The following is an 18,610-nucleotide window of genomic DNA, read 5'->3' on the forward strand; positions in this document are numbered from 1 at the left end:
ACACTGATTCACCAGCAGTTACATACTGGAATAAAGACATGAGCATGAAGATATACTACAGACAAAGCATGATGGCAGAGACAACAGGACAGGACATTTATATATGCATGTTCTTTAGATGGAGCGATTAACTAATAAAAACAGAAACTTTTATAAAGTGCACATAATGTGACAGTCTTGTCTCTGGTCCACACTACAATTGGTGCATCAAATTTATAGAGCCACTACAACACAAACACTTAAAAACATTCGTTGAGACTAAGACTTGAAGGACCGGTTCATCATTTCATGAATCATCTTCTCATCCTCATGTCGTTGCAAACCTGTATAATTTTCTTTGTTGAGTGAAATACAAAAGGAGATGTTGAGCTGAATGTTTACTCTGCTCACTCCCATACAAATACAATGTAAATTTATTTTTAATTTTTTCCTTCATGTCAAATTTTAGAGAGTTAATCTATAAAATAAGTATATCGTTACACTTAAAGGGATAGTTCACTTTAAAACCAGACAGTTAACTGGTCCCATTGACTGCCATAGTATTTTTTTTTCCTACTATGGAAGTCAATGGGACCAGTAAACTGGTTACTGACATTCTTCAAAATATCTTCCTTTGTGTTCAGCAGAAGAAAGAAATTCATACAGGTTTGAAACAACTTGAGGGTAAGCAAATGATGACAGAGTTTTCATTTTAAAGTGAACTATCCCTTTAAGAGGCTCTGAGATGCAAAAATAACTACAATATGGGCTCAGGTGAAGAAATCCTTGGCTATGGCCTCTACGAAGTTCGGGGCAGACATTAAGATACCAATGGTGCAGAGAATGGTGAACAGGGAAAAGGCCATGAGGCAAAGACGGTCAATGACAGACGCTGCAAACTTCCACTCATTACACAAAGTCTCTTCCTCGTCTTGGTCCCGGAAGCGTTTGGCAATGTACCGAACCTCATCCAAGATTTTGGAGAGTTCAGATTCGCTAGGACCGCTGCTAACAGAAGACGCCTGAGCTCCAGGGAGAAGCACATCTTCCTCTCCCGAGGCGACGAGGCGACTGCAGATCACTCCTGAATCCGGTGAAGTGGCGTAGTGGAGGGTGTCCAACCCGCGGAAGCCGATGTACAGCAGGTTTCCATTGGTGGACCGTGTGGCTCCCGTGCTGATGTTCAGATCCACGCTGGAGACGCTGCTGCGCGGATGCTTATTGTGACAAGCTGAGCGAACTCTGTCCTCGCCAGGCCTCTTCATCCGCAGGAACCACGCGCACCAGTTCAACAGCACCACACGGGTCTAACAGGGGAAATTACTATTAAATACAGAGTTCGTATGGTCATGGAAACCCTGGAAAAGTCATGCGAAAGACATGACTTTTCCAGGGCGAAAAGTCTTTTCCATGACTTTTCCAAACAGCGAAAGACAAAGAGAAAATCACTCACTGCTCTTGACTGAATCACTTCTGTAACTTTAATCTGTTTTTAATTTTTTACTTTAAGGCGAGACACGGCAGGCAAAAACATCGTTTTTTTTCACTGGTCAATTTTGAGATTTTGGGCTATTTGTCTTCAATAACATGTTTTCTTTCAGACTTGTGCTGAAAAAAAGTCCAAAATACACATTTAGGTCTTTATTTTACTACACTTTGTCTATTTGCGTCAGTAGATTTCTCTGAAATTCAACAAAAGTTGCCGTTCTAAATCAACGCGCTGCTCCGCGATCTCTGTGTTCTTCCTTTAATCACGCACACGTCTGTGAAGCTCTCTCTCTTCTGTACAATGCTGTCGGATCCAAATATGGTCATTTCCTTTTAATCAGTAACCAATCGTGAAAGTAAAAGGGGCATTTAACCCTAAAAGCGAAATCTCATTGGCTGATGTCAATTTCTGACAGCGTGATTGGTTCAGATGCATCACGTGACGCGCTCTGACACTCAGATGTGTGTTTTTGACTGTTTTTCTGCTCAGTTGAAGGCCATAAATGCTGTGTTTATAAGTTTTGATGTGATTTAGGTGGTTTGTATTGTTGTTGCTAATGATTTGATAAGATATTGTGTCAGTAAATAGTTGTTTCCACTAAAAAAGTATGATTTTTTACATTACAAATCTTTAAATGCCTTTTTCTCAAAATGACTTTTCTCTCATACTCCAAGTCCGAAATCTCCTCTTCAGTAGCACCTATACACACCAAACTTTCCAGTCTTGTACCTAGTTATATTATGAAGACAATTACAGAGGGATTTGTAAATATATTATTCCTAGCCTGATTTATATAACATTTTATTCCAAAAAACATGGCGAAAATACATTTTTTAAGGCTATTGACAGAATATTCTGTTTTACAGGATAACAAAAGTAGATATCCATAAATCCCTCTGTAATTTTTTTCCCATCTAATATGTGAACACAATGAAAAAATAATTTTGAACCTGGCTTTATCCAATTCTGAGATTTCGTTTTTTAAAATATAGGCAAATTAGCGCATATTTAATTAGATAATGCCTAATTTGCATATTTAAACAATAAATTACAGAAAACTTGTAATACATTTTTTTCTCATCTTAATGTAGGTAATCAACTGGGAAAGTTTCATGGTGATATCTGCTAATTACAAATATTTCCCTATTCACCTGTAGTGTCTCGCCTTAACTTGAATTTAAATTTTTTTTATTTACTATGTTAACTATCCAGTGTTATTTTTCATTAGATTACTTTATTCGGTTACACTTTAGTACACTTTAGATGTAGTTACATTGTACGTACTCAAATAAGCACTGAGTAATATTAAATAAATACTTATAGAGTTACAGTTAGTGTTTGGTTTAGAGTACATTTTTTTAGTTTACATGTATACATAGACTGTCATGGAACATTAGATCATGAATATTTGCCTCAAAAGTCATGAGAAATTATTGGTAAAAATGCGCACGAACCCTGTAATTAACAGTTTTACGAACACAAACATGTAAGTAAGCATAATTCAACCAGATGGGTTTATATGGTAAGTAGAAATAAAAGCAAGCACAAGAGTCTCACCCATTTTGGCATTTTCCCTCCATCGGGATCATGGTAGTGATACTGTAATACCCAGACTGTGGCTATCACAGACAGTCCAACAATAACCATGGTGGTGGCGAAATATTGAGCTAATCAGAGGATAGAGAGAATTATATTAACAAACTAAAGAAAAACCTATTAGACAAAAACTGACGTTACATTTATTTGTATAGTGCTTTAATACAGATGGTTTCAAAGCATGAACAGGAAAATAACAGTTGCAAAATTCATCAATCATGAAACGATTTCAATTTTAGCAAAGTTGCAATTTAGTACATTTAAAATTTTAAATGTAATGTCAAATGTACAGAGTAAAAATTATAATCAAGTACTTAACATGTGCGTTAGTTTGTTAGTTTAGTACTTTCAAGCATGACAAAAAATTTAAATTTACTTTAAAGTAAAACACTTTTTTATAAGACATTATTACAAAAGTGCACATTTTAAAAAATGGGTTAAGAAACAGTGATTAAAGTATACTCTAAGTACACTTAAGTGGCCTTTTATTTTATTATTATTAATTAGCAGTTTTTAACCGAGTCATTCGAATCATTGTTTTAAAGTTTTCCTGGATGTCTTTGTCCAAGTTATACAGATATAGCTCCAAACTCACTGTTTTACTCCTAAAAGAAAGTTCTCATTTACAGTGATTTATAAAGGCTTTGCAAAGTGGTTAAACCAAGTAATTATAAAGTATAAAGTTAAAACAACAAAACCATTTGATTACAAATCATCTTTACAAATTGGACTTACCTATTAAGGGAACAGAGTCTGATGTCGCCGGCATTATCTCTGCTACCAGAAGCATGAACACTGTCAAAGACAGCAGGACTGTGATCCCTGACAATAATAAATACAAAAATATTACTCCCTCCAACACTGTGACAGTTTTCATATCAAATCACAACACTGAAGACAGATAAAGAGGAAGCTTGGGCTATTTTAATCATGACAACTCTCTGAATAGTTTTTGCATGTAATTAGATATTACGATTTTAGTGTATTTGTCGACTAAATCTGCCAAGTATGGACTTTGTTGTTGCCAAAAGAGACACAGGCGCTGCTGTGAACATGTAAGATATGCCGCTGCTGCACGAATATGCATGAGTGAATCCAGATCTATACAGGTGGAGCTGGGGAGGTGGAGGGTCTCAGAGGAGATCAGATACTGCAGGACCGGCTTACAGTGAACACTGAACTATTTAGATGAGCTGAACTATTTTATCTACCCCGAAGTGATACAATTCTCTCTAAAAATATTTAAGGCCAGACAAGTAGTTTGTTAAGGCTTGGTTTGTAGGGAATTACAAACCTGCGCACATATATTCAAACGCGCATAACGAATTAATTCTCGATGCGCACGTGAGCGCCATCAGTGTTTCTCACAGGTTCGTGTTTAAAGTCTGTGTTGAGAGAACGCTGTCGTCTTAGCGGTCTCTAATTTAATAACTAATGATCGTTGCGACGGAAGTGAATCAATCAAAACTAACTTTAGCTGGAAAATAACATTATTCAAGAACCACTATAAAGACAAAACAACCTTAAATTATCCGTTTATCTCTGTAAAGCCGCTTTGAAACAATCTACATTGTTAAAAGCGCTATATAAATGAAGATGACTTGACATGAGCAAGCAATCTCATTGGCTGGAGAATTAGCAGAGGCCAATCAGCTTGTGCCATGTAGTAATGATGTGATTGCTTGCAGATTGCATGTAAAGGACCGATCAGCCAGTCAAGATGATCCAAGAGAATGCAAAAGAGCAGTCAGGCTTAAATCATATTTTGGTTACTATAAAATTAAAATATAATAATTTATTGCCCTAATCACAGTAGATAAGATAAAATAAGAAGAGCTATACAAGATGAAACTTAAATACCTGTTAGTGACTTTATATTTACTTTTAGAATATATTTGAACCGTTGTGCTAAAGTTACTGGCCTAATAATAAGAATTGTAATATAATTATTCTAATATAAGAATTCTAAATTCTTTTGAGTACAAATCTAGAATATAATCATTACTCATTTTGTTTAAATTTAGGGTTGTGATGTGTGATGTATGAATATATACAACAATTACAATATTTTTATGTTGGGCCAACTCAGTTTTAGTCAGTGGTTGAGTGGATTTCCTTTTCTTGCAGGATTAACATTTTTATGCTTTTGAAAACTAAACGTCCCCAACACTTTAGTGTGTCTGAATATAACAAAAGTGGAAACAAAACTAGACAGCAGCATAAATATATAACTCATGAGCTCAGATTTGCTTTAACCTAGTATCAGAAGGATTTGCTGAATTATAAATGTGAAGAACCAATCATATTTTAATATGATAATGTAGTGCCCTAATCACAGTAGATAAAATAAGAAGAGCTATATAAGATGAAACTTAAATGTACTGTATCATACACCGTCGGCTATTTGCTGGTATTTAGAGTATTGATCTTGAGTAACTCTCAGAGCAATGGCCAACGACTCACTCAGTGCAAAGTAATGTTGGCAGCTTCATCACACTAATACCATTTAGGAATGGCAAAATGAAATAAATAAATTTTGTTCTGCAGTGATTTGATGTTCAGTCTCTTCCCTCACTCACTATGGCCGCATCCATTAAAATAAATCCAGCATGCCTGATAAATAGAGGCATTGGTCCTTCAGAGCTCTCCGTGAATCACCGAAGCCATCAATCTCACTACACGCCGCTTACAGGAGCTTACAGGGACGCCTGTGCCAAAGTGAATTTCACATGGTGTTGGTTTAAATGTGAATATTTCACTAAGTCAGCAAAAAAGGAAGTCTGCTGATGTGAGAAATAAAATGAATGATTTTTAAAATGGCAGATGTGACATTTATGCACTTCCGTTAACAGCAGTGTAAGAGTGAGGCTCCCATTATAAACCCCTTTAAAGGTGAAATGCATAATTTCTTTTAAAAGCTGCTTTTCCACCAAGGAGGAAACTGAAACCATATAGAAGGCAATGGAACGGTTAAGCAACGAGAACGGTTTGTCCTGATGGTGGAAATGTGTCTAATGTCTTGATGATTTCCCATATGGAGTGGAAGTTAGAAACTAGAGATGCGCCTGTATTCAAATGTTGGCCGATACCAATAATTCTTAATATTCACTCTTAGAAGAAAAGGTTCTATATAGAACCTTAAAAGGTTCTATAGGCGCTTCGTATTTGGAACCCCTAAAAGGTTCTATACAGAACCCTTTTTAAGGGTTCAATCAAAAGGGGTTCATTTAGGGGTTCATTCATTAATTTTGTTTTGTCAAATAATAGCCTAAAGAACCTTTGTGCCAAAAGGGTTCTTTCTTGTCATTATAGAACCTTTTTAGCATAAAAGGTTCTTTGGAGTTGAGTAAAGAACCCTATGGTTCTATATAGAACCCCAATGAACCCTTTTTTTCTAAGAGTGTAGAACCTTTTAGGGGTTCCAAATACGTAGCGCCTATAGAACCTTTTAAGGTTCTATATAGAACCTTTTCTTCTAAGAGTGTTTGAAAGCCGATAACCGATATATTAGCCGATAAATCTAAATCCAAATTTGTATACAACTTTGAAGAGCCTAATTACAAAAACCTAAATCTCACCATTAAAAGCCATGTCTCAAACACACAATTATAATGTTCTTGTTATAATTTGATGTAGCCGATATGACAGACTTGCACTTTACTGTATTTTTTCTTTTTTGAAGTGATTCCAATCATATTTCAAGCAATTCAAAACCATCATGGCGAACCATCATGCATCTGAAGGAAATAATCCATTACTCATCGGCTTTAATATATCGGCCACATTTTCTTATCGGGAGGATAACGGCCGATACCGATATGGTGGACGATATATCTTGCATCCCTAGTAGAAACTCTGTTATTACTTCCCAAAAATTCAAGGAAAAGTTTTTTAGGAAAACATGACATCTCAAACTAATTACAGATTTGTAAATGCACACTTGAATGAACATAATTCATTAACATCACATCTAACATTAACAGTTTAAAATGATGACGAGTGTAATATCTCACCGAGAGAGATCTTCTCTCCTGAGTCGGCAGGCAACAGGAAGACGAGTAGAGCCAGAGTAGAGATGAGCACACAGGGGATGAGCAGATTCAGCCCGTAGTACAGCGTTCGTCTCCGCATCACCACCGTGAACGTCACATCTGGGTACGGCTCCTTGCAGCAGTCGTAGAATTTCTCATTCCTTCGACCTGGAACCTCTGAGTTACAGAGAATTGGTAACCTTATAAAATTAATGTTTTGTGCAATGACCATTCAAACCTGTTACTGTACATTCACAGTGTTTCTGGGCTGTGACTGTCACAAGGTTTAAGGTCAGTGCACCAATGCTTAATATGATCATAAATAGAAAATGTTATTTGATACTGTCAAAGTTAAACAACCCCCACCCAATTTTTTTTTTATAAAATAAAAAAATGAATGGGATTTTTTCCTATAACAGAGCTTGAACTACTGAGCTTGACGACCCTTGTGAAAAAGAAGTTAACTTTAGCAAACGTAAAAAAAACAAAAAAAAACAGGGTTAAAGGCGCATTTGACTTTATTCTTTTTTTAAACCACTAGACGGCACAACAATTCAATTACACTTTATTTTAAGGAGTCATTGTTACAGTGTAATTATATATTTAAGTACTGAGTAATATTAAGTAATATTAAGCGACTACATGTACATACTATAGGGTTAGGGTAGGGTTAGGATTTGGTTGAGGGTTAGTTGCATGTAATTATGCATAATTTACTGTTATTACTATGGTAAGTACATGTAACATATGTAACAAGAACACTGTAAAATAAAGTGTTACCAAAACTTCTGCCCAGTACTTTTCTTAACCGCTTTTGATGATCGTGGGCAGTTGATCGCAGTCTTTAGAAAAACTTTTTGCTGAATTAAACTTACCCACATTCAAGTGTTGGTAAAAAATAATAATGCATGAAGCTACCGTAGAATAAAACATTTATTTATTTCTTTTTTAAAGCAGAGGGTCTGTTCTTTCTTTTGATGCATTGCATGTTAAAATTATAATCAAGTACTTAGGCATGTTAGTCAACATATCATATCAACATATCATATAACATATAAGTAGTGTCTTTAAACAAAATGCATTTTAAAGTCAACTTAAATTTTTTAAACATTATTACAAAAGTGCACTTTTTAAAGAAACAGACATGAAAGTGCTTTTTATTTTATTAATATAATACTATCTACAAGTATAATTTTTTTAATAGATTTTAAGGGCACAACAAGTGCACTTATTTTTCACAAGGGAAGTCTAAGTATAATAAAATGCAGATAAAGTCTGTAAGCGTGATTAACAACATGCGTACATTTATTTTTTTACAGTACATCACCTTACCCACAAGGTCCCACTCTCCATTAGCGATATATCCTGTGATGTCAGCATCAATCATCTGCAGGTCCAGAGACCATCCGCCATACGTCCAGGAGCCGAATTTCAGATCACACCTCTGAAGGTCAAAGGGGAACCAGCGGACGTCGATGTAGCAGGTGCTTTTGAAAATCCCTGAACATACAGTAGATGTGCTTTTCAGTGGAGGGAAATCAAACCAGCAGCACATCCGAGAGCACTTTAAGACATACTAACTATAATACAAACAAAACACTTATCATTGATCATCATTACTATTATTATTATTATAAAATTACATCTCATGCAAAAATTCGATTTATATGAACCATAGCAGTGATGAAACTGAGCATTTGGGGAACTGTTCAATGAGGCGGCCGCCACAACATCAACTGAAGGTGCCAGTAAAGACATACGCATGTAATTTAGCCTGGATGGTTCAGTGCTTTCATTCCCATAAAGCATAACTAGGCTTCTGACAAAGCTTTATGGAGGTTCAGGAGAAGGCAATCTCTTCAATGTCACTGCATGGAGAATTTACGGCAAACTCACTGCCAGGACTACATCTCCTCATGAATCTAATGTTTATCTCGGGATAGAGCGTGCTTCAGCTTTAACAGCGAGAAACAAGAGGAGAAAACTGAATAAAAGTGGTGGAGGTGAATGCTGAACAGACAAATCTACATTCACATCAAAGAGTGTATCGACTCTTTATACCCAAAACTAGAAGTAACATGAAAAGGTATATTCAGCTTTCCATACTTGTTTTGCTCAATGGAAATTAATTTAAATGTGCACTACGTAACTTTTGGCCAATACAAAAGTGGTTCTTGATTTTATTTTACTGGCACTTACTGATGTGCATGCAGCATAATGCTAAAGCAAAGCATTCATTGCATAAATATACAATTTGTCATGCATGATTATTTGTCACTCATTTTACAAAAAACAACAACAAAAAAGTGTTATAATAAGCGTATTTGAGTAGTGATGTGTTTCTGCCAGTGTTCACACTTGGCAGGTTTGGTTCCACTAAAACAAACTCGGGTTGTGTTCACACTTGTAGTTCGGTTCTCTTGGTTCGGTCCGGATTCCCACCACTGTTTTGACTCCTTTACATATTATATAACTTTTCAGCTGATCAAAATACCATCATATGCACAGACATAAAATGTATAGTCGCAAAATATATTGCCTTTTTTTACTCTTTTTTTTTTTTTTTTTGTATCTAGGGTTGGTGTTAAAAATGACCTGGACTAAATGTAGCCTGTTATATTCTTCTTTGCTCTGGACCAAGAGAACCAAACTGTAAGTGCGAACACACCCTAACTTGTGACTTTGTTCATTGCGACTTTATCCCTTATTTAAAAATGTTATATTACAAGTACCCATTTTATTTGTTCATTCTGAGCTTGAAATGGGCGTCCACAGCAATCCAACAGTTGTAGAATATAATTATTTTTGGTCCCACTTTATATTAAGTGGCTTTAAGTGTTATGTACTTATATTGAAAAATATGTGCAATGTACTTATTGTGTGGATGTTGTATTGTAAAACACTTGTGCAGCTATTGAGGTGTGCTACGGGTAAGGTTAGGGACAGGTGTGCTGGTATGGGTCGGTTTAAGGATGAGTTAAGGTGTAAGGGAACAGTGTAATTACAAATGTAATTGCATACATTAATCACAGCTATAATTACATGATTTAAATATATATATATAAAAAAATATAAAAAAAATACATTTTTAAAATATAAAGTACAATGCAAAAACCTGTATGTACACAATAAGTCAGTTTTATCAAATTATTAATTTCAATGTAGGGTAACACTTTATTTTACAGTGTCCTTGTTACATGTTACATGTACTTACCATAGTAATAACAGTAAATTATACATAATTACATGCAACAAACCCTCAACCAAATCCTAATCCTATAGTAAGTACATGTAGTTGCTTAATATTACTCAGAACTTAAATATATAATTACACTGTAACAATGACACCTTAAAATAAAGTGTAACCGTACATAGTACTTAAAGCCGCTTAAAATAAAGTGGGACCTTTTTTTTCTTCTAGAGCAAGTGGTAAATATGACTTGTGGCTCCATACACATCTGAACAGTACCTGGCGGGAGGTATTGGCAGGCACCAGAGGAGTTCACCAGCACATTAGTGTGAAATGTGGCATCAAACCTTTCATCGGCACTGTGGAGAACACAAGAATCATTTTAACTAATAAGAACATAAGTGATTTATGAACATCTCACACTTAGAAACACTTCGGATCGGTCCAATACAAAGTAAATGCAATTTTCTAACAGCTGTAGTGAGTACAGGATTTCTGGAAAATGTCAAGTTAAAATTGCTTTGCGCCATGTTCCAATTTCATAAATGTGTTTGTCTCTCATTCTGATAATGGAGGCATGTTCAAGAATAAAGACTTCAGTCTCGGAAATCCCTGAGGAAAACACTATGATTGTCCAGCCCAACTCAACCAATACATGTGACCCTGGACCACAAAACCAGTCACATGGGTCCTTTTCTGAAATTGAGATTTGTACATCATATGAAAGCTGAATAAATACGCTTTACATTGATGTGTGGTTTGTTATGATAGGACAATATTTGGCCGAGATTCGACTATTTGAAAATCTGAGGGTACAAAAAAATCAAAACATTGAGAAAATCTCCTTTAAAGTTGTGCATTTATGTTCATGATTGTGCTGCATTCACTCACAAAAATACATGTTTTATATATTTACGGTAGGAAATTTACAAAATATCTTCATAGAACATGATCTTTACTTAATATCCTAATGATTTTTGGCATAAAAGAAAAATCGATCATTTTGACCCATACAATGTATAGTTGGCTATTGCCACAGATATACCCGTGCGACTCCAGACTGGTTTTGTGATCCAGGGTCACAAATGTGTTTGTTTAAATTAATTCTCATTCAGATAATGGAGGCATGTTCAAGAATAAAGAAATCCCTGAGGAAAACACCATGATTGTCCAGCCCAACACAACCAATACATAAATCAAATGAAATTGCAACTGTGCACCAGTGGTCAAATTTGATTTAGTTTCCATGTCGTGATTCACTGACCCTGATTTATTTTACCTCAAAGTAGAGGCGGATTCTGCATTTTCTGTGTCAGATTCTCCTACATCTACTCCTGCTTTTCCAGACAGGAACAAATGAGGCCAAACCTTTTTTTCCATGACACAGTGCAAACTCAGTTCCTGTGAGCAGCACTTCTTCCAGGCAATCTCTTCAAGAAGTCCGTCATGCACAGGATTTACACTCTAAAAGCTATGTTTGGTTTTTATGGATCCTTTTTCTTGCTAAAGATACATAACGAAAAATTCATAACTCCCTGAGTGAAGAACAAACCTGTTATAAAGTAAGATGTCAGGCTTCCAGATCTGACTGTCGGGGAACCTTACACTCGTCACTCCAGGATATTCAGAGGAGTTCCACTGGAGATAGTAGTCATACCAGTACTGAAATATAGAGACAAACTGCAGATAATGCACAAACATCAACCTTTACAATGTATGCTTGGTGCAAAACTGAATTAGGCACGTGAACTTGAATCTGAACCCGAATCTCATGTCAAATACCCTTCAGAATCTAAAGAGCTTAAGGCAGACATATTGAACTCCTGTATACATGAAACATGACCATGAATTATAATGCATTCTGTTAAGAATTAGTTTATGGAGCAAAGTCAAGGACATGACTGCTGAGATCTAACACAGTTAATAAGGTATTAAAATTCATCGGCACACCTGGTGGTATATATATATATATGTGAAACTCGAAAAATTAGAATATGGTGCAAAAGTTCATTTATTTCAGTAATTCAACTTAAAAGGTGAAACTAATATATTATATAGACTCATTACATGCTAAGTGAGATATTTCAAGTCTTTATTTGTTATAATTTTGATGATTATGGTTTACATGAAAACCCCAAATTCAAAATTAGAATATTGTGAAAAGGTTTTCATAAGCTGTAAGCCATAATCATCAAAATTATAACTATATTCTAATTTTTCGAGTTTCACCTGTATATCCAAGTATATCTACATACAGTACATAGATTATAGTCATGTAAAGCAGCATGTGAATCTCAACTGCTTGATTGCTTGTATCATCACAAAATATCAAGTACAGTTTATTTTCGCCCAGCTCTAATCTGCTAAATATAAGGCATTAAGATTTGATGAACATTAACATGACTTTCTGAAAGCTACTTTGAAATGATGTGTATTGTGAAAAGTGTTGTTGTCTTACCAGCTGCAACCAAATGTTGGTTGTAAGTACTTGGTTCTTCTCATCCTGTAGATGGACAAAGATGCACTTTTATAAAAACTGAGAAGAACCACTTCCAAAACAAGTTTTACAATCATAATTTACATAGTCTTAACTCTTCAGACACAAGGGTCAAGAAGAGTGCGCTTTAGCCTACTTTTTTACTGAAATAATATACTTAATAAAATATATAAGTGAGAACTGGATGTAATGTTTTCGGACACTAAATTGCATGTTTACTGCAATTAAATGAAAATGTATTATATTTTAAAGGGATAGTTCACTGAAAAATGTCTTTCTTCTCCTGAACACAAAGGAAGATATTTTGAAGAATGTCGGTATAACCAAACAGTTGAAGGACCCCATTAACTTTCATTGTTTTTTCTTTTCCTACTATGGAAGTCAACGGGGTAAATCAACTGTTTGGTTACCGACATTCTTCAAAATATCTTCTTTTGTGTTCAGAAGAACGAAATTCATTTGAAACAACTTGAGGGTGAGTAAAAGATGACCGAATTTTTATTTTTAAGTGAACTATTCATTTAAATGCTTTAAGTTATCTGACCCTTTAAACCTTAATGTTACTACAGTACAGGTTAAAAGATATTAAAATATGATGGGGAAGTGATCTGAACAATTCAACAGTACGGGCTGAAGGCACACCGGGGTAAAAGGCGTATTTGGCTTTATTCTCTTTTAAATCAATAGATGGCACAAAAATTCAGTTTTTTTCACTTGATGATGCACATGGCCATTTGGCTGAAGGTTAACGCGATCGTGAAGTTAATTATGTGATCTAATATTCAATGTTTTTAAAAATGTTGTAGATTTATGTAAAAAAACGATAAAAATTATTGTCTATATTTTGAGACAAAGGTTAATGATTTTCAACATTGTTCAAGGTAATAAAAGCAACAGTTTTTCAATAACAGAAGAATATGTAAAAGTGTGGTATTTGGGGTAAAAGGCTCAATAATTAACATGGCTGACTTTTCCAGTTGTTGACATTAGAGCAGATTCAGATATCAGAAATCATATTAAGTTGGGTTTCCACCTATATTGGAATGCTTTCAGAATCTACTTTTTAAAATATTATTTTCTGTATTTTTAATTTTAAATGAACATTTTAATTCCAGTATCTTTATTGAACAAAAATTACTCCTTTATCAAAATAAAACGAAACTAGCCTACAAACTTTGTAATAAGTTTTAACTTAAGTATTAAAAGCATATTATTTTAGCTAAAGTAGCCTATTCTCATATCAATACTCTGGCTTTACCGTGTGTCTGTGGGGTAAAAGGCCCTCCTCATACATTTATACGATTTTTAAACAAACAAACCACTTTTATGATTTATTTTCACACAAAATCTGTCGCTCCATCAATGTTCAATAAAAACAGACTTGTGATAGTATAACTTGCTGGCAGAACAAATGTAGGCTACTTGGATTATCCTAAAGCATCGTTCATGCTCATATTTTTTAGCCGGGAATATTCAGTGTTTCATCATCTCTTATTATTGAATGAATAAACGTACCACGTCCATAATCTGCATGAGACTGAAGGTGAAGTACACAGTGAGCGAGTGTGTGTCGTTGAACACCGGTCTCTCCAGTGGGTTATAGTCTTTCATCAGGTCTCTGTAGAGTCTCCTCTGATGCTCTCCCTGAAGGGACACTGCCGGAGAATGAACAATGTGACACGGTTGCAGAGTTTCACCTTCACCGCGAGAGACTGAGATGTTGGCGAATCAAGAGACAGAGCAACTCGTATTGATCGGAGACTCTCAGCAAAGCTTTTCTGCAGGGTTTCAGTGATTAAATCTCCAGTCTGACTGATTAGACTCAAAGCACTTTCCTTAAGTAAGCGTTTAGCTTTTTTTTGTTGCCAGATTTGGACAGCAAACTTAAAGGATTAGTTCACTTTTAAAATGAGAATTCTGTCATCATATACTCACCCTTAAGTTGTTTCAAACCTGTATGAATTTCTTTCCTCTGCTGAACACAAAGGAAGATATTTAGAAGAATGTCAGTAACCAGACAGTTTTTGGTTCCCATTGACTACCATAGTAGGAAAAAAATATACAATGGAAGTCAATGGGAACCAGAAACTGTTTACTGACATTCTTCTAAATATCTTCCTTTGTGTTCAGCAGAGGAAAGAAAGTCATACAGGTTTGAAACAACTTAAGGTGTTTTTTTTTTTTTGTTTGTTTTTTACCTTTATTTTACCAGGTAGGCCGATTGAGAACAAATTATCATTTGCGACGGCGACCTGGCCAAGATAAGGCAAAAAACATGTGCAAGACAACATAGTGTTACATAATAAATACACACAGGAGTGCAAATTTACAAATTACAGTGAAACACAATAAGACAATAGGGTCAAAACAGGATAAGATATATGTGTATTTTAAGATTAAAAATAATTATTTTACTGGATATATAAAATGTATCTTATTAAAATATATCTAACCAATAAGTCAAGAAACTCAGCAACTGGGTGAGTATATGATAACAGAATTTTCATTTTAAAAGTGAACTAATCCTTTAATCATATTATGTTTTGTTTTTTTTATGTTTTTTTAGTGAAGTAAAAAGCATAGCTAATTTCCCAAAGTTCAATCGCTTCATCTCAGGGATGTTTCTCCCAGTGTAATTCCCTTAAAATCACGTCCATTCATAATGTAATCCCCCCCGAGGACGTCCAGATTGCGTCAGGCTTTTTCTTTATTCCTCGATGCACCTGTTATTCACCAGAGATGAGAGATCTGCCAGTACCAGAGACACTATATTGTGCACACACACAAAGTATCCAGTGTGTAACCGCATATTCAGAGGCACTAATGGAAGTGCACTCAAAGACTTTCTGAAAAATGCTAACAGAACGAGACCCTAATTATATAGCGAAGCCATTGCTATTAGGGAAATTAAGACAAACTACCTCCAAGCAAAGCAGATTCAAGCCGCATTATATAAGACACACATAAACTTGCAAATGAACTGCCAACATAAAGCTGTGACCTTACATTTGGCTTGTATCCTCATATAAATAATCCTAAAGGAAACATAAACCTTATTTGATGTCACAGTAGCAGCTGAAATATTATAATACAAATTCTGCAGACATTTACTGTAACTCTGTAATCTTATAAGTAAGCAGGAACTATTGAACATAATTCCACAAAGATCACATTGTATATGTCTATTAGGTTTCTTACCACTCCATAGGCAGGCTGTGGTGGTAAAATAAAGAGTATATTCCCAAATTCCCATGTTCCTATCAAAATTAATTTATGCTCTAAGTGATGCAGTATTTTTTTATTTTAGGTTTGTGGTCAAGAATCTCTCTCGGCATCTCACAGACAGAAGTGAGTAGAGTCTCAAACAGCAGCATCAACAAAAGAGCACTTAGCTCCGCCCCCTCCATCTCTCTCTCTCTCTCTCTCTCTCTCTCTCTCTCTCTCTCTCTCTCTCTCTCTCTCTCTCTCTCTCTCTCTCTCTCTCTCTCTCTCTCTCTCTCTCTCTCTCTCTCTCTGATAGATCCAGTTGCTCAGCACAATGAGGGTGTACAATCTTAAGGTTGTACTCTCATTTAAAAGGCTTTAAACATAAAATAAATTAATAGCAGTTTTGAACATTTTGTTTTTTTCGTGGAGCAGGTAGTCTCACGCACTGAAAATAAATGTGTTGGATTTAGATGATTTAAACACTAGGGCCCCCTAGGGCTGGGCGATATGGCCACAAATATGATCACAATAATCCCCCCCCCCCCCCCATATCATTCAATATTGATATTTATCACGATATTAATTTACCATTAAAGATACAATATGTAATTTTTTTAACCGCTAGGGGTCGCTAACCTCTTACAATAACAAAGGCGTAGGTTGATGACGCATTAAGCGGAATTATGGAAATTGTCGTCAAGCCGATGGATCTAATAATGTTTATGGATGAGTGAATACATTCATGTTTTTAACATGACTGTAGGATAAAGTAGGGCACTATTGCTAATAAGAGACAGCTAACAGCACAACACGCGAGTCCCGCGGATATAAAGGAATAAGGACATTTATTTCTAACGAACTACACTCAAATGCTGTATTAATCACACAGGTCAGTTTATTAGACGAGTGAAACTTGTGAGGTAACGCAGCGCTGTCTCACTCGCTCTACACTATCACACTAAACTGCATTTGAGTGAGGTGAAAGTTATAATGTTATTCTATGTGTTAGTATGTATGAGACTAGCAGTAATCTAGACCAACATTAGAATAACAGATCATATTCTAACATTTCATCATGTTGAGCTATATAACATTGATTAGTTGTACTGTATGTACATTTGCTCAGCTGTCTAATAAAGTACATGCAAGAGCTCTGTGAAGTCGAAGTTTGTCACGGACGCTAGCTCTCGGCATCTCGAGAACGCCACGCTGATATTGATCCTCGGTTTAGTTCTCCTTTTGTCCCAAAGTCTGCTTGCCATGGTCCATAATGTTTGAATGAAACAACAACAGGGTGAGCACGCCGCTAGACATAACGCTGTTGTCTACGTCTGTCGCCATGGTTACTATGGCAGTACGAGCGGAAACCAGGCATAACTTGGATATTACGTCATTGACAGGCGACACGTGAACAGGGATTACGGGACGGCCCATTATTTAAAGCTGCCGTCGGCAACATTTTTTTTGATCAAATTCAGTGAAATTGACATTATAATCCGACAGAACAACATAAATAAGGTGGTTTTAGAAAAAACCCGAGCTTCTAACTCCATCTGGAGCGTGTTATTTTGTTTTGCAAAAATCCACCGGTCCCGATTCATCGGGTCTAATCAGCGCAGGGGTGTGTGAGATCTGACTGTCAATTACAGGTCGTGCACAAATCACAGATCCCCCTCCCTCGCGCAGACGCGGACGTTACAATATCACATGCACACGACACGCCTGAAGATTGTATGAAGCATGATGGCAGAGAGAAAATCTAATAACAAGCTTCCAATTCCTCGGTTATTGCTATCTATGGATAGATTAGCCAGGGCAGCCTACCTCCGAGTCTATGGTGTTGATCGATGCTGAAGAGACGGACGCATTCACAGAAAATCAGGTACACACGCACTGACGATGGGCGGGTGCTCGTTGGTAATGGGGGAGGGGCGTGAGAGTTGTAAACATTCAAAATTTTGTCTAAGTCCACTCAATCTGCCAGACTTGCCGACGGCAGCTTTATTTAAAATTGGAATTTCTCTGAAATTAAAAATCTTTGGGAACTTTTGGGACATTGTAGGTACACAACTGCAGGAAATAGATCACACTGTGAAAGTGATTTTTGGATATTTTATTACTAAATTCTTACATATTGCACCTTTAATGGGGAAGGAAATGCTTTTCGCATATTTGTTAGAATGAATGTAAACCTGATGGAAAAATATCTTGGTTGTTTGATATTCCTTAGAAATAATAATATTAGTATTGCTTTGAACTTTGATCTGTTGGTGATGACGTAGTACGAGTGTATTTGATCACGTTGTAAATAGAAACCTTTGAGGGTCTTGAGACTGTGAACACAAAGACGCACGGGACCATTTAAAAGCAGCTTCCTTTCAGCCTGTACTGAACTAAACAGTCTTGGCTATTGGACTCGCAGTTTGCCCGTCCCTATCGATTCCCAAACCACACCATGACCATGTACATATTATTCCACCCGTCACATCAAATATTAGCGGTGTTACGTTTTGAATAGACGAGGCAGAGAGAGAATACAAATGCGCACACAGTTTTAATAACAAAAAAAAAAACGACACTCCAAACCTGGAAACTGACAAATAGTCCACACAAAGAAACAG

General features: G+C 35.9%; 1 protein-coding gene across 1 annotated transcript; it reads right to left on the reverse strand.

Annotated features, from left to right (window-relative positions):
- Nucleotides 1–717: 717 nt before the first annotated feature.
- On the reverse strand, nucleotides 718–14,497 carry chrna7a (cholinergic receptor, nicotinic, alpha 7a (neuronal)). Its single transcript, XM_079604780.1, has 9 exons — nucleotides 14,298–14,497; nucleotides 12,744–12,788; nucleotides 11,838–11,947; nucleotides 10,565–10,644; nucleotides 8,428–8,595; nucleotides 7,078–7,272; nucleotides 3,800–3,886; nucleotides 3,026–3,135; nucleotides 718–1,286 (listed from the first exon to the last, which is right to left on the reverse strand). The coding sequence occupies exons 1-9, from the start codon at nucleotides 14,391–14,393 to the stop codon at nucleotides 750–752; spliced, it is 1,428 nt and encodes a 475-aa protein (XP_079460906.1). The 5' UTR covers nucleotides 14,394–14,497; the 3' UTR covers nucleotides 718–749.
- Nucleotides 14,498–18,610: the final 4,113 nt, after the last annotated feature.

Source organism: Phoxinus phoxinus, assembly GCF_949152265.1.
Source record: "Phoxinus phoxinus genome assembly, chromosome: 2".
Taxonomy (NCBI): Eukaryota; Metazoa; Chordata; class Actinopteri; order Cypriniformes; family Leuciscidae; genus Phoxinus; species Phoxinus phoxinus.